Source organism: Pelodiscus sinensis, chromosome 1 (assembly GCF_049634645.1).
Source record: "Pelodiscus sinensis isolate JC-2024 chromosome 1, ASM4963464v1, whole genome shotgun sequence".
Classification (NCBI taxonomy): domain Eukaryota; kingdom Metazoa; phylum Chordata; order Testudines; family Trionychidae; genus Pelodiscus; species Pelodiscus sinensis.
Window position 1 is genome coordinate 287714706 of NC_134711.1, and position 17469 is coordinate 287732174.

Below are 17469 nucleotides of genomic sequence, written 5' to 3' on the forward strand. Positions count from 1 at the left end.
ATGCACAAAACTCATTTTAACATTCCTCTTTCTGCAAATATGTGGGCAAGAAAACTCATTCATTAGCTTATTCACTGAAAGCACACAACCAAAAAAGTTTAAGTGGACATTTTTACCTTATTCAAACAAATCCTGTAGTCCTGCAAGTTGTTCTATCCAGGGATTAAGGCAACTTCTTTTATCAACTGTAAATCCCTATCGCAAATCCATTAATGCACCTTATTCAGTTTTGTATGCAGATGCTGCAATTAACACTTGCATCACATTAACAGCACCCAACTCTAGGTGTGTCCCATCACCTAATCTCATCATCAGACACCACTCACTTCTCAGCAGCTTCATGCCTGTTTGCAGATTTTAGATAACAGTAATAGATGATAATCTTACCTTTACGCAATAAGCAGCTAAATGTTGTTTCCAGTCACAGGAAGATATGAACTATATATGAAGCGTGCCCACTTGTAATGTGTTTTATGAAAGATGGTCTGCTTGGAAGCAAATTGCCACAGATCCCAGTTTCAGAGTACCATTCTGATGTAGTACAGCGGTAGTGTTTGAATGGATATTAAGGGGGAAGGGTGTTTGAAAGTAACCAAGTATTTTGGGACATGCTATCCAGATCAACATCTACAATAAAATTCACAATAATCCTTCTTGTAAGCATTGGGGTGTCCAGTGGTGTTGTAGTGAAGTGTGGGCGTTTCTGCTGTCACCACTGAGGCAACTACTACAGGAGTAGAAGTGATATAGGTTCAAGCAATAGCTCAGCACAGTCATGTGAATGAGCTGCTTCCATGTGGGGCTTCATTAGAAGAAACTGCAGAAGCCAGTAAGGAAAGCAGTCAGTTTTCAAAGAAATAGTCAGTGCTTGACCTTAGTAGTCAGCAACAGTAATCAGCCAACAGTGTTGAACAAAGTGGATTCAGGGTCATGTATCTCTCTCCTCCTTCTCTCAACACACTGTCCCTAAGTAGCCTGGCATTTTACAGGTTAGAAAGTACTACCCTAGCGATTACAGCAGGCCTTTAAAAATAAAGCTGACCCACCATTTTGAGTTAGGATGTTTACCAGCATAACATTTTCAGGTCAAGGCATTTCTGTACTACTGTTTCAATAGAGAAGTGAAAATTCCTTATTTTAATCATCTCTTGCTGATAATAAAAATCTGACAACATTAAATAAATGAGTTTTTCAATCTTGTTTATTTTCTATACATTGTATGCGGTGTTACAGATGGGAACTGTCAACATGTCAAATATAAAATAATAAAGACTTAAGTTCCGAAACAAAAGAATAAAACACCAAATAGCACCAAAATATTAATGATGGCATTAACATACAGTTTAATGTGATCAGTTAAAACTACTTTCTCTCAGGACTGGTATTCAAAGATAATATTAAAAGCTGTTTTTTAAAAAAAAGTCACATTAAAATAGTTTAAGGTAATAGGATAATTTAAAAGTAGAAATGTTTAAAACAACATTACCCGGCTTATAGACAGACACCATATGAATATCTATCTAGTTTCTTAAAAGTGATCTATGAGTTTCATCATTATCATTCAGCGTCACATAACCACAGATGGAGATTCTGCAAACATCCTCCGAGCAGCTATTCTCAGACATTTGGGGCACTCTCCAGACTTGAAACACTGACTGTGGAAGCACGCTTTGCAAACTGTTTAAACACACAAGTAGGTGGGGAAAATGGCATCAATAATTGTATTCTTTGATGGTTAATAGTTTATCCACATATGAAAGTAACTGAAGAAGACTCATGACCAGGACAACGAAACACAACGTAACAAGGTTAACTTCATATTTTGAGCCCAAGCCAATGCACGTTGAAGCCAACTGGAGTCTTTCCATTGACTTCCATGGATACTGGATTAGGTCCAATAAAACCTGATGACAACAATATATTTACTCTTCAATCCTGATATATGTAAACCAGTAGTTCTAAAACTTTTTGACCCATGGCCCACCCCACTCAATGTAAATCTTTCCATGGACCACCAGCTAACCACCCATGACGGCAAAGTGGGTGCAGGAGGGGAAGAGGGTACAAGCCTTGGATGGGAGGGAGGGTGCACGAGTGGGCTGAGGGTGGGGAGATCTAGTCAGAAGGGAGGATGCAGGAGCAGAGTGGAGGTGCAGAGTCTCTGTGGAAGGGTGTGTGTGAGGGTGATGGAACTATGGGGTCAGGGCATGATGGGGCTGGGGCACTTACCTGGGTCCACACCCCTAAACATTGCCCCCTGCTGCTCCCATTGGCCAGAATTCTGGCCAATGGGAGCAGCGGGAAAGCCTCCAGGCAAAATGTTTTCTGCACTTCTGTTCCTACAATGAGAGGGAGGAGCAGCAGCAGCATGCAATCACTTCCTCCTCCCACAAGGATTTAGCCCACAAGGCTCGCCCCCCTCTCTTCCTGGTGGCAGGGAGCCAGCACTGGCACTCTGACTTTGGAGGAGATGGGAGGAGTGTGGGCTGGGGGGAGGTGGTGCAGGGCTGGAGCACCAGCAGCAGTGTGGGCTCCTCACTGCTGGGGGGTAGGAGGAGTCCCGAGGTCCACCTACAAGATGGTCACGAACCTCTAGTGATCCTCAGACCACACACTTTGAGAACCACTAATGCAAACCCACACCAATAACACTCTTCAATTTTGTTAAGTTATATTCAAAGACACATCTAAGTTTTCAAATATATGATAAACTCACAGATACGTGTGGGATTTCTTGTGAGTTTAAAATTAGACACCTACTTAATTACCTTGCAGAATTGGAGCCTGAAACATTGTACGTACACATGCACGTGGATGCAAAAAGAAATATGTTTGGGCTGGAACATACCTGTACATCTTTTACATGTGGCAATCTGAAATGGGAAAAGTACATCTGAGCTCTGGCAAAATTCACAAATAAATCCTTTGGCTTGACAAAGCTAGAAGAGTTGAAAGAGTTAATTACTTTTTTGAAGTTTATTAAAAGTATTTATAAAATACGTATTTATAAAAGAATAAGGTCAGTTGTGGCTATTCAGCAGGCTGTATTCCTTACCTCACAATTCTCTACATGAGATATGGAGCTTTTTAGAATATCCCTAAGAGTAGGAATTAGCACCCCTTGTTTAATCTTTACCAAGTCATCCATTGAGAACAGATGCAGCTCTGTCGTCAGGTGGCTGGACACCTGTTCAAATTCTTTCAATAGACTGTAGAGTTAAAAAAAAAAAGTTAAATTTCAAAGTAATGTGTATATCAAGAGCATGTTTATCAAAGCACGTAAGTGGAAGTAGCTAAGTCTAATCAACCAGGAAGAACAGGTTTTTGGATGCTGGTGGGTGTTAAAGCCTTTTAGAATATTTGTATACCTGTAAGAAAAACAAAACCAGAAACCTTATAGATAATTATTGGTCTTGTGCAGGCCACTATTAGAATAAAACATTGCAGAAGAAAGTCATATACTCCGAGAGGCTACCACTGTTTGGTTTTTTAAAACTTTTTAAGGATACGGCTAGACTGTGAGAAGTTATTGGAAAAAGATACACAAAATGCAGAGTGCTCTGCATTTTGCATATCTTTTTCCAATACTTTTGCCATAAGAGGCTTTTCCGAAATTTGGCCCGTCTAGATTGGGCCAAATTTCGGAATAAAACCCTCTTTCAAAGCCCCCCTTCTTTCTCGTGGAACAAGGAATACAGGGGCTTCCGAAAAAGCACGTTTGCTCTTCTGCTTCTTTTTTTTTTTTTTTTTTTTTTTGCGCGGAAGAGCAAATGTATTCCCCGGAAGCAGCAGAGCTTTTTCAGGATATCTCCAGTATCCCAAAAAAATCCCGTAGTCTAGCCGTACCTTTACTATGCAGCCATTGCAACAAGTGCAAAGTGAGCGCTAGGGAGCTGTACATTTCAACTTTCATTTGCTAACCATAACGAGATGGAGAAGGAATGTATAAATAACGCTTAGCTTTGACAATTCTATTTTCATCGGTCATCAAATCATTATTGCCCCCAGCCCCAGATTAGAGAGGAGGGGGAGAGGCTAAAAACCTACTTTTACTTTTTTTAAAAAATTGTATTTATTTGACTGGTTTATAAAAGACCTCTAGTTCGATGGGTGTAAGTGATAGCATTTAGATATCTAGCCCAGAACTCAGCTCAATGTCCAAGTGATATTGTGCACACCCATAAATAACAGCAGGCACAAAGCAGATGCCCATTTACTTTTCCATCAAATTAAGCATTTTGCAATTACATGTTTGATTTAGACAAAAAGAATAACGTTTGTTGGAGGAACATTTTACTTTTTTTTAAAACCACCAGTGTTTTCTAAAGCCACAGAGAAGTTAGGCTGACTAATGAGAGAAAGTAGTCAGCGCTACCTAACCTAAGCAGAATAAGTACATTTTTACAGCTTGTTTGGTGTCATTACTTAAGTGAAAATGGAATGAAGTTACTAAAAAGCTATTGTTTCAGCAATACATGGAATAACCACTTAGAAAATTTTTGAACAGAAACTATATCACTGAGCAAGGATACTCACATTATTTCTCTAAGAGGAATAGTATAAGAAGAATAAAAAATAATCTGCCAAAATTATTAAACACATCTACTAATCAATCAAATTTCATAAGTGTTTCTACAAAGGTGCTGAAAAAAAACCTACCAGCTGCCTTATAAAATACAGTAATTCCTCATTTAACATGGTAGATACGTTTCAGAAAATGATCGTGCTAAGCGAAAATGTGTTATGCGGGGTCAATTTTCCCATTGAAAATAATGGAAAAGGTGGGGGTTGCGTTTCAAGTGGTGGTGTCGAAATCAATTTTCTGTTGGTGCTGAGTGGTCAGCATCAACATTAGACGATGTACTGTACACTAACACTCCAATTGTGCAGCATCCAGTTGTCCGGCATCAACTGGAACCCGGAAGTGCTCCAGGCAGCCACTCTCTCGGCCAGGCTTCTGTGAGCTGCATGTGCGCTCGCGGCTCCAGCCTGCACTTGCTAGCAACCGGCTGCTGAGCACAGGCAGCTGCCTTGGGACCAGGATATAAGGTTGGGGGAGAAAAAGGACTGGGTTACAGTAAGGAGGGGAGGTGTTTAGCTCTGGGGAAGGGGAGGAGAGGGGAGGGGGATTGGGTTGGGAGTATGCCCCTGTGATGGGTCTGCCGGGACCCATACTGCATCCAGTGGAGGGCGGAGGGGGAACAGGGCGGCGAGCCTTCCACTGCTTAGCAGGGAGGCGGGGGAAGCCTCGCCCCCTCTCCTCCACCCCCGCTTTCAAGCTGGTGAATGGGTGCCCCCAGCTGGCCTGTCACCGGCGGCTGCATGGGGCTTCCCTTGCCTCCCTGCAAAGCGGAGGAGGGTTTGCCGCTCGCTCTATAAGGTTCCCCGCCAACCTTCCCCTCGCCGGATGCAGTGCAAGTCCCAGCAGACCCATCACAGCCGCCTAGTATAGTACCTCTACTGTATTACCACTGTTTTCACAATTTATACTACCGCACAAAGTAGTCCGCCACTTGATTTTTTTCATGTTATTTCAGGGACGGTCATGTTATTCAAAAAACGTTCCTTAAAAAAAAAAATCGTGCTATCGCAAAAACATGTTAAGCGGGCACATGTTAAATGAGTAATTACTGTACACCATCACTTGACATTTGCAATAGATAAGCATATGGGGGAAAGGAAAATGATGTTATCAGAATTTCTGATGGTCATATAGAACTAACTTCTTTAAAAAGTTCATGAAGAAAAATTCTTCTGGAGGGGAAAGCTCCAGTAATACCCATTGCATTTCTTTGACGAAGGATTTGCTACACATAAATCATGCTCCATACCTTTCAGCAAACCTGCAAGTTTTCAGTAGCTTTTTAATATGCAAAAGCTGTTCTTGTATCTCCTAAAGGATAGAGGATAAGAAAACGTAGCATTTAAAATGAAAAGCAGAGCAACATATGTAAGCATTGAGAAGTATTTAAGAGCAGCAATAAAGACAACACTCCAGTCATCTGAAGAAGTGGGCTGTGCCCATGAAAGCTCACGATACCATCTCCATGTTTTGTTAGTCTTTAAAGTGCTACCAGACTATGTGTTGTTTTATAAGTTTATTTAAATGTAGTGTTTCACCAGTACAGCAGTTTTAGTTTAAAATCAGGAAAGATACAGGAGGGACTTAGACAGATTAGTTATATAATGCACCAAAAGGCCTGGGCTGCGAGTGAGTATTGCACGGTCAGTGCTGCAAGTTGTTCCACGGTAGGGTCGAGAACTACAGTGAACCCTCGTTTATCGCGGTAGATAGGTTCCAAACCCGACCGCGATAGCTGAAAATCCGCGAAGTAGGGACACCATATTTAACATGTATACAGTGAGCCCTCGCTACTTCGCGGTTCGACCATCGCGGATTCACGTATATACATACGTAATGAAAAAAGTCTGCGAAGTCGTGAATCCGCGATGGTCGAACCGCGAAGTAGCGAGGGCTCACTGTATACAGAACCAACTGCCCCGCCTCAGGGGAAGGGTTTGTAAGCTCTTCCTTTGAGGACACAAAAAACCAATAGACTTGTTCCTCACCCTTCTGCCCAGTCAGTTATAGAGCATGCCCCCTACAACCCATGGGGAAGTCGGAGTGCCCACATGAAGGGCAGCTCCCTCAGTGGCAGGGAGAGGCAGCCAATTAAGCTGTTTCTGTCTCCTGGTGCTAGGTGCCTAGTGCAAGTACTTGTTCAACACGGGTATCTAATTCCCTGATGAACTAGAACTGAAAGTGGATTAGGAGAGGGTCTCTCTTTATGAGGTGGGACATGGGAAAGAGTAGGGAGGCTGGCAGCAGACCACACACAGATGGTACAGATAACTAATCAAGAATAGCCTGCACTGGATGAGTTATTGCTGGATAGTTTCCAGCTACATCAATAAAAAAAATAGGCTAATTAAATCAGATTCATGACACCTAGTCTTTCTTCTGGACATGTCCAGGACAACACCTTGACTTCATGACCTCCTGAGATCTCTTCCAGCTCTATGATTCCAGTTAAAAAGATGCCACACTTACCCTGACTCGGTTTAGTTCTTTTGCTTTTGCATAGAGGGTTCTGTTGATACATGACACATTGAAGATGGGTTTATGCCATATGCTGTGCAGGAGATGTTTGGAGAAGTTACAGACATAGTACTTTTTGAAGTCCCATTTCAATAATATTCGGGCAGGGATGGAAGATTGTGCATAACTATGGCAACAGTCACAGAAGAACTTCCCCAAGTAATCACAATAGCGGAGTCTCCTGATGTATTCTGTGGAGGGAAGAATGGCTTTTTAAAGAATTGCTGTATTGCCTTTCATGTACCTCAACCCAATACTAAATAGTTCAGAGCTTCAGAAACAGGTAGGGGGGAGAGGATGCGGGAGGTGTTTGTTTTTTTAAAATAATGATTTAAATATGGAAGCCTCTCTCTTGCCTGTGCAAGACAGATCACATTTACCACTATCACATTTTTATATAGAGCCTTATTGAAAATACTGTTTCCCCTTCCCCTACAAGTTCAGGAGTTGGTCTTAGGGTACGTCTAGACTACATACCTCTGTCGCCAGAGGCATGTAGATTAGGCTACCAGACATAGTAAAATGAAGCGGCGATTTAAATAATCACCGCTTCATTTAAATTTACATGGCTGCCGCGCTGAGCAGACAAACAGCTGATCAGCTGTTTGTCGGCTCAGCGCGATAGTCTGGACGCGCGGGTGTCGACATCAAAGGTATTTGTCGACCACCCAGGTAAACCTCATCCCAGGAGGCACACCTGGGTGGTCGACAAATACCTTTGATGTCGACACCCACGCGTCCAGACTATCGCGTTGAGCCGACAAACAGCTAATCAGCTGTTTGTCTGCTCAGCGCGGCAGCCATGTAAATTTAAATGAAGCGGCGATTATTTAAATCGCCGTTTCATTTTACTATGTCTGGTAGCCTAATCTACATGCCTCTGGCGACAGAGGCATGTAGTCTAGACGTACCCTTAGTGAGGTTATACCAGTAACTCCCAATTCCTTTGCATAGTATTGTTAATCATTCTCTGAATCTATGTCAATTCAAATATTAGTTTTGTTCTGCCAGTCATGAGTGAGTACCTTTCCTTATATAATGGACCCAATATAGGTCATGTCAGAGATTTCCTATACAATGATACCTGATGAAATGGATACATCTTCATATTACAAGGCATTAAACAGTTGGTGGGAAAAAAGCATCCCTAAGATTCAATGGAGTTTTGTGATCAAGTCTTCAAAAAAATAAGAAAGCCAGTTTCATGCCACCTTTCTTTGTAAGGCCAGTTGACAGTATCAACTGCAAGGATTATGAATGCAATTTCAAAATATTTTATAATTAAAATTTACAATTCACAGCCTGGAAATTTGAATTTATATTTTACTATTAGCCTACTTTTAAAAACTCAAGGTAGTTTACACCACCATAAATAGTGCTTCCTATTTTATTGTTGAAAGTCACCACCACTTCCAAGTGTGGCTATATAGGAGCACAGTGAAGTAGCCTACAGCTGATGGAGCAGGGCATTGTGTTCAGGCTGTAATGAAATTTCAGGTTGTGGGATGAACTTATTGTGCAATATGATACTTGCATCGCCAATCTGGAGTGTTTTCTTCTACTTAACATATTGCCAGAACTGTAAAATATATCCCAACAATGCAAGAATACAGGATGGCAAACAACTGGGCTTTGTTTGGTGCACTATGTTTGGGGATGTTTGTGTTTCAATACTTACTCGGTTCTATTGGGGTTCCACAACCAGCACAAGTAAAGTTTTGTGCAGCTACCACAGCATCTCTCCTGTATAGATGGACAAAATTAATTCCGACTATCCAAAAGCATATCTGATCAGTTTGTCATACTGAGAGAATATCAGACACCTGCACTAAGACTTACAAATATTTTCAACTCTGAAGTCTGAAAGAGTAGAAGTCAGTTATAAAAGAGAAGTCCTGTGTACTATTTTACAGTGGAAATTTAAGCTAGTCTTTGTAGAATACCAGAGGCAACAAGGAGGCAACCAGAGGCAACAAGGAGTCCTGTGGCACCTTATAGACTAACAGATGTATTGGAGCATAAACTTTCGTGGCCAAAGACCCACTTTATCAGATGCATGTAGTCAAAATTTCTAGAGGTAGGTATAAATATGTAGGCCAGAATAAGGCTAGAGATAACGAGGTTAATTCTGTCAGGGAGGGTGAGGCCCACTTCTAGCAGCTGATCTGGAGGTGTGAACACCAAGAGAGGAGAAACTGCTTTTGTAGTTGGCTAGCCATTCACAGTCTTCGTTTAATATTAAACTGATGTTGTCAAAAGCAGTTTCTCCTCTCTTGGTGTTCACACCTTCAGATCAGCTGCTAGAAGTGGGCCTCACCCTCCCTGACTGAATTAACCTTGTTATCTCTAGCCTTATTCTGGCCTACATATTTATACCCGCCTCTGGAAGTTTCCACTACATGCACTTCGTCAGATGCGTCTTTGCCCGCGAAAGCTTATGCTCCAATACATTTGTCAGTCTATAAGGTGCCACAGGACTCCTTGTTGCTTTTGCAGATCCAGATTAACACGGCTACCCGTCTGATATTGCTACCAGAGATCATGGTATGCGAGAAGTGAGATACTTTCCCAGTTATTCTTTGAGAAAGCTTAAAGGGATATTGTGAACTGAGTTTCATTTGTCTGAGCATTTTGTACATGTTATTAAATTACAAATAATACTCCAGATTGTTTTAACAGAAGTTGTCAGATATTCTTAGTTTTACTTTGGGAATTTGACAGCACTTCAAGTATAGTAAGACTCTCAGTTCTGCATAGTGAGCCTTTTGCTTGCTGAAAATAACTTGCATGGCAGTAAAACAAACTCAAACAAACGCCCCCCACAATCCTTTAAAAAGTGACTCACCGTATTGAGTAATAATATTGTCAGGACATAATGACTGTGCAAAAGTAGGTATTACTACATAACATCCAGTGATACACTGGAGAACGCGGTACTGAACAGCCCTGATCCAAAGCCCAATGAAATCAACAGGAATCTTTTCATGGATCTCAACAGGCCTTGGAGAGGGTTCAGCGTATAACAGAAACAAAATGACAGTCACATAGACAGACAAGTATTTGAGACTTACTTGAGTGATGGATGAATACTAAATATTATTTGAAATCTAGGTGGGGCCCAGCCTGTGGTTCCTCTTAATCTGGATTTGACCTTTATTTTTTCTGCCAGATCCGCACTAGACTCAAGTTCCTTTGGAATATTTTCTTTATTCACAAACTATTAAAAACAGAAAGACAGAGACTTAGTCTGCAACCTAATAGATGAGCAGATGTGAACCTGCTCTGCAGTTCATGCAGTGAAGTGTCACCATCAACACACCAACAAGTGTCAACGCGATCACAGTTTTCATACCCAATGTCATGCTTAGTAGCAACTCTAAAAGGACTTCCTGGCTGTGTCTAGACTGGCCAGTTTTTCTGGAAAATCAGCCACTTTTCCGGAAAAGCTTGCCAGATGTCTACAGTGACCGCTTGAATTGCCTCAAAAGCACTGACGATCTCATGCAAGATTGTCAGTGTTCTTGCGGAAATATTATGCTGCTCCCGTTCGGGCAAAAGTCCTTTTGAGCAAAACTTTTGTGCAAAAGGGCCAGTGTAGACAGCTCAGATTTGTTTTCCGCAAAAAAGCCCCGATCGCGAAAATGGCGATCGGGGCTTTTTTGTGCAAAAGCGCGTCTAGATTGGCACGGACGCTTTTCCGCAAAAAGTGCTTTTGCGGAAAAGCGTCTGTGACAGTCTAGATGCTCTGTTCCAAAAATGCTTTTAACGGAAAACTTTTCCGTTAAAAGCATTTCCAGAAAATCATGCCAGTCTAGACGTACCCCCTGTGTGCAGAGATCCCAGTTATATGATTGTGTTATCTTGCATTAAATGCAGTGGCGCTTTCTAACCAAAACAGACCCCTTCCCCAAATTGCTTTAAAAATAGCCAAACTTTGAACACATTTATATCATTCCTAATATCCTCCTCCTCACCTTGCCAATAAGGCATCTGCACTGAATGGTCTAAATAATAAGCACATTGTGTTCTGTTCAGAGACTTACTTTCTGCTTAGTTGTATTCAGGCAGCGAGACAGCTGAATGTCAGTTTCTGTCTGTAACCAACGTTTCCTGAATGCTTGGTAAAGCTTCTGTGCTGTGACTTCAGCAGAATTGCAGCCCGGATCAAAAGATAATCTGAAAATTAAGCAAGCCAAATGGCAGCATTTCATAAGTAAATCTGTGTCCTCCACATCCCTGAAGATTCCTCACCCTTCCTACTTCCTGCTCCTCCCCCACAACTGCCAACCACTTTGATACACCTACGCCAGGGGTGGGGAACTTTTTTGGGGTCATAGGCCACTGACCCACAGAGAAACAGTCGGGGGCCACACACTAGTGAGAAGCCAAACAAAAAACAAAACACAACCCTCTCACTGATGTGACCTCTAACTGAGAAGCAGAAAGGAGAACACTCCCCACATTTCTCTCCCACACCAGAGCTTGGGGGGGGAGGCAGTCTAGTAGATTTTCTGTGCTCCAGCCCCACCGAAGGAGCGGGGTAGCAGGAGGGCTGGAGCACCAGTACAGGCTCCCCAATCCTCGGAGGCCAGACCAAGGCAAGCCAGGGGCTGCATCTGGCCTCTGGGCCTGAGGTTGCCCACTCCTGAAATACCCTAAAAGATCCCTGTACCTCACTGGCAATGATTAAGGATTCCATTCTGAGCCCAAAGCCATCTCCAAAATGAGGTGGAGATTTGCTCTCAGGCAATAATGGTCCCTTCCTGCCTCTCTCTCTGACACATAGTGTGATTCCATGAGGCTCTTGCTCCCTGGTAAGGTTAACTGTAAAAGTTGATCTCCCATGTGGCAGGGAAGAGTATTGCCATCTGCCTATTTACTAGGTTACAAAAAATTACCTTTTACCCGGAGATGCTGCAATATTTTCCCAGTCTTCAAGTTCTGCAGAAAAGGAGGAAAAATTTGTTATCCCTCAAAAAGCAAAAACCTCCACCTTCTATCGTTGTATTCTATCTATTTTAACTTCTTATATGGCTCCTATTACCTCAGTATCTTAGCATCTTTAATATATCTATCTTCACAAGAGTGCTGTCAGGTAAGGAAGTGCTCTTACTCTATTTTACAGATGGGGAATGGAGACCCAGAAATGCTAAATGACTTGCCCACAGTTATGCATAAAACCTGTGGCAGAATAGGGAATTGAACTCAGTGATGTCTCAGTGACTAGACAGGGTGTCTGTGATGTGTGCGCTTTGGACACTACCACATTATATGGCATGTGCACATTAACACACACATCAAGCAGTGGAAAGTATTCTTGCTGTAGATATGAACTCCTGTATCATTATTATGTATGACAGAGTTTTAGCACTTATGCAAAGCTATTACAGCTCTTCCCACTATTATTATTATTATTGAGAGAAATTTTATCATTCTCCGGGGCATTTGTATTATAAAATACATACTATACATGCAGATCTGGAAAAGTGGCACTGAAGCTGTTAGTAAATCTATCCAGATTCATAGCAAGTTGCATCTGCATAATCTGAAAGTCTTACCAATAATTACAAATTCATCATCTGAGTCACTCTCGGAGTGAAATCTGACAGTCTCATGATACGACGGTGGATTTACTGATGACCTGACCTGCAGCACAGCACAACCTTTAACAAAGTAAGTGACCCATTAACATGAGTTTTCTGGGGAGATTAATACATTTGGATCTTATGTCCTATTTTAAACCTTCAGAAACTGTCTTCTCCCTTTCCATCAAACAAAAGCCACGCACTCAGGCTGTGTCTAGACTGGCAAGTTTTTCCGCAAAATCATCTCCTTTGAGGAAAAACTTGGCAGCTGTCTACACTGGCCGCTTGAATTTCCGCAAAAGCACTGACGATCTCATGTAAGATTGTCAGTGCTTTTGCGGAAATACTATGCTGCTCCCATTCGGGCAAAAGACTTTTTCCGAAAAACTTTTGTGCAAAAGGGCCAGTGTAGACAGCTCAGATTTGTTTTCCGCAAAAAAGCCCCGATCACGAAAATGGCGATCAAGGCTTTTTTGCGGAAAAGCGTGTCTAGATTGGCCACGGACGCTTTTCCGCAGAAAGTGCTTTTGCGGAAAAGCGTCCTGCCAATCTAGACACGCTTTTCTGAAAATGCTTTTAACGGAAAACTTTTCCGTTAAAAGCATTTCCAGAAAATCATGCCAGTGTAGACGTAGCCTCAACGTACAATGAGCTTTTCAGTTGTATGTTCTGTAGGGTAGAGACGGTCATTTCTTTTGTAAAGCTCAATTTATGTGCATCTTAATTTTTTAAAGAGTATATGTTGCATTTATTTTCTTTCCTTTTAAATCAAAAAGGAAGAAACTTAAAATGTTTAATTGAGTAGTCTCTTGGCAGGTATATTTAGACACTTCTAATGGTGTATTTCCAAGATCACAACATAAATATTAGAAAGCATATGTTCAACCATGTAGCATATTCACTAAGATTTAATTATAGGAGTGAGGTAGACGTAGGCACTTTAGTGTGCATATTATTTTGAGTGACACTAGGGGGTCTGAGCTGGTTCAAGCCTGTGTTAAGATCCTGCAATTATAAATATTTAATAGTAATGTGCTTCCTCCACCCAATACACTTCTACTCCATTTATATTCCCTCTGCAAAGAAGTGACACCGTTTAAATTCATGTTGCACAACAGATTAAAATCCCTTTTGGGACATGCCCATTTCACAAATTCATGTACTGTACAGTGTTACACTAGCACAGGCACTTGCTACCCTGACATGCTATATGTCCACAGATACTGCTTCAGACTTCTTCTTACTCAAATGTCTAGTGACTGATACATCAGCTAATGAAGATAGTCAGATTCCCTACCCCCTTAATACAAAAAAGGGAAGATGCAGAAACCACACATTGCAAATATTGCATTGGAAGGTGGGTTTTTTAAAAATCCTAACTTGACATTTTTACTAACAAAAACCATGAACTACAATTTCTAGTGAATCACAGCCCAGCACAAAGAACACCACACACCCCTGTGCACACTCCAAAGAGAGATGCAAACCATAAAAGATGTGAATGTTGAAAGAGAAGAACGGGCAAGCCTGGGAATCATTTGGAGAATCAGATTTCAGATTTATCCATGATAAATCTCATAGGGACAAGCAACATGTTATTCCTGACAACTTGTCTGGGGAGTCGGTGGACATTAGACAGGACAGGGAATCTTTCTGTAGGCTAACAAGACAAAGACTGGCAAGAAATACTGCAATATGGGTAAAAATGAAATAACTTGCCTTCACAGCCACTGTCCGAAGATGCAGAAGAAGCAGATTGTGTCTTCATTCTGGTGTAAGAGGATATTTCTGAATAAGTCTGATAGCTGCCTATTGATCCACTTGTTTCCACCGCATTCCAGGGCTCTGCCTGTTGACTTAGGATATTACATTTCATTTTTTCTACAGATGCTATGATCATATCTGCAATAAAGAAGTGTGCATTCTCCTGGACACAGAAGAGAGGCATGTTTATTATTAGTTTACTTGATCAATTGGAAATTAGTGTTATCTTCTCTTTCCAACATTTTACAAGCCAAGAAATGCAAACTTAAAGCATACCTGGACTTTAATTTATGAAATGGAAGAAAATTAGTATAAAACAATACAGATAAGAGATGCAGTATCTAAGAAACTCAATTTATGTCTGTCAATTTTTAAAGCATATGTTGTATTTATGTCCTTTCCTTCTTTTAAACCAAAAAGGAGGACGCTTCAAATGCTTAATTGAGTAGTCTCTTGGCAGGTGTGTACATTCAGCATTTTTAATGATGTATTCGCAAGATTACAACAACATAAGTTTTAGTAAGTATGTGTTAATCATGTAGCTTATTTACTAGGATTTAATTAAAGGTATACAGAGATACTTTAATGTGCATGTTAATTCTGAAGTGAGAAGGAGTGGCAGGCTTTAATATTACTACTTAGATGAGACATAAACAGAAGTGCAAAAGCACGTGCCTATCTCTCAGACTTAATTCTTTGATGTTTGCAAGGTATAATTAATCCCTTACAGGAGGGGAATTGCATGTATTAGAAACCTGCGTGACTAGCTCAAAAATCACACAGGAAGTTGTTCATAGAGCCAGAAATGGAACACAAATCTGCTGGTTCTCATAAGGCTTGTTTCCTTGCTTGCACGCAACTTCAAGGTCTCATAGGAAAGCCCACGGCTTAAAAATACCCTCAGGATCTAGAGCAGCAACTCGCGGGTGGCATATATCAAATAATCCACTAAAAATTTGAGAAGGAAGGTGGAGAAGACCTATTAAATTACCTATTACCTCTCCTTGTCAAGGCAAGATTGTAATCTTCAATACGTAGATTAGTGCTTTGTCTAGTGTTCTACCAGTTCCCAGGGGAGACTACTTCACTGCCTAACAGAAGTCAATAGTCTCCTGATATCCATCCTAATTCTATCCTCTTAAGCTCTATCCCACCCTCTTAGCTTTATACTTCTAGTTAAACATCTGGTCTCATCCTGGATGTCTGAACCCTTTAATATTTATTATTTTCTCCCATCTCTCATTCATCATGACTGAGCTCTTTTGATCTTTCCTCTGATCATTTGTGAAGGGGGGCAGTGATGCCTACTGGACAGAGCACTCAACTGGAATTCAAGAAATCTGGGCTCTACTCTCTGCTTTCCCACTGATAGGCAGTGGCAAAATGATGGAATCTAAATTAGTTGTTGACACTCAGGAAAGATTTTGGAATCATTAAGAATAGTTCTCTGAAAACATCTACTCAACATGCCGCAGAAGTAAAAAAAAAGTTACCAGAATGTTAAGAGCCATTAGGAAAGGGCTAAATAAGGCGACAATATATCATAATGTCTCTATATCATTCCATGGTATGCCAAGACCTTGAATACTCTGTGTAGTTCTGTTCACTCCATCTAACAAGATATATTGGAACCGGAAAACATACCGAGAAGGGCAACAAAAGTGATTTGGTAAATAGAACAGCGTCTCTAAGAGCAGAGATTAAAAAACTGACAACTTTTTAGCTTGGAAAAGAGAGGACTAAAAGGGGTTATGACAGAGATCTATGAAATCTTGACTGGTGTGGAGAAAGTGAACAAGGAAACATGACTTACTCCTTCACATGGCACAAGCACAATACAAATCCTGTGCTACACTTTCACAAAACAGTGTGAAATAAAGCAGATAAATTGAAAGTTGAGGAAATGTGATGTTTAGAAAAAACATGGAATGAAAAAGAGAGTTTTTTAAAGTATTACGTTCTCTGGAGTAAGTGAAAGGTTGGAGTATAGATGAAAAACATTGAAAAACTGTACTGGATTTTAATTCCTCTGAAGAGCTCATCCTAAAACAGAATGAAAGGGCATTTTAAAAAAAGAAAAAAAATAGCAAGTTGTAAAGACTAATTTTGGCATCACTAGAGCTTGTTCCTCTTAACACCAATCAGATGGAATTGGTTCTACATAGACTATCAAACAATCAAGCATAATTATTCATAAGTGATTATTCTGCACTAGAACATTGGTACAATCAATACAGTGTTCTCACCTTCTCCACGTCCATAGGAAGCGTGACGATACCCTGCAAGGAACGGTTCCGGGAAACAGTTCCAATGGTTAAAGCTGAAGTAGCACCTGTAGATGTAACAATAAGCATTATTATTAGCCCCAACCGGGCCAAATGACAGAAAAGCCTCTTCCAGAAAAGCAATAGGAAAAAGCTACACAAACTAGACTTAGCCTAAGAGAAAAACTTGCCCCATTTTCCCAAACTGCAAAACTGTCAACTGGGGAGAGGAAAGAGAGAGTAGGAATGACCAAAGTTAGAGATGGTTTGAGAGGCCTTTGTCTTTTGAAAATATAGACAGTGCTTAAGTTATCCAGGCAACCTGGAGACAGAATGTCAAGCTTAGGGGAAACAAAACTTAAATACTCTTCAACACATAGCTTCATTTTACACCTGCCTGAGAATTCTAAGCAAAACCCAAAGCTGTTCACTTAGGTCACTGCCAAGTACATAAAATACCACCACAGTGAACTACAAAACAAGAAGTTTGGACCTGAGCCATTAAAAAAAAAACACATGGTGAAGTGAGGGTACTCTATGGCAGTGGTTCCCAACTTTTTTTATACCACAGACTGGCAACCTCATTCAAAAACTGTTGGTGGGTCATCACTGAAATATTTGCATATTCATTATGGTAATTTTAGCCCATGGTCTATCAGGCAAATCAAAGTGGGGGGAGAGACATGATGATTAACAAGAATTTGAAAAACTGCTGCGCACACACACATTTACAAAAAAAAACATTAAAATTGTTTCT

The 17469-nt window shown here is 40.9% G+C and overlaps 1 protein-coding gene across 4 annotated transcripts in view; it reads right to left on the reverse strand.

Moving 5' to 3' along the window:
• Window positions 1-1183: 1183 nt before the first annotated feature.
• Window positions 1184-17469, reverse strand: part of RUBCNL (rubicon like autophagy enhancer) — a 47459-nt gene continuing 31173 nt past the window's right edge. For 3 of the 4 annotated variants that reach the window (XM_025182108.2, XM_075919022.1, XM_075919023.1), the window contains 12 exons: window positions 16695-16780; window positions 14404-14611; window positions 12658-12762; window positions 11998-12040; window positions 11143-11275; window positions 10171-10316; window positions 8778-8842; window positions 7052-7290; window positions 5832-5893; window positions 3056-3209; window positions 2849-2939; window positions 1184-1677 (listed from right to left, as the gene is read on the reverse strand). In XM_025182108.2, the coding sequence (XP_025037893.2) occupies window positions 1568-1677; window positions 2849-2939; window positions 3056-3209; window positions 5832-5893; window positions 7052-7290; window positions 8778-8842; window positions 10171-10316; window positions 11143-11275; window positions 11998-12040; window positions 12658-12762; window positions 14404-14611; window positions 16695-16780 (1442 nt within the window). In that variant the 3' untranslated portion in view covers window positions 1184-1567. The remainder of the gene's footprint in view (window positions 1678-2848; window positions 2940-3055; window positions 3210-5831; window positions 5894-7051; window positions 7291-8777; window positions 8843-10170; window positions 10317-11142; window positions 11276-11997; window positions 12041-12657; window positions 12763-14403; window positions 14612-16694; window positions 16781-17469) is intronic. The other variant, XM_075919024.1, reaches the window with a different exon arrangement.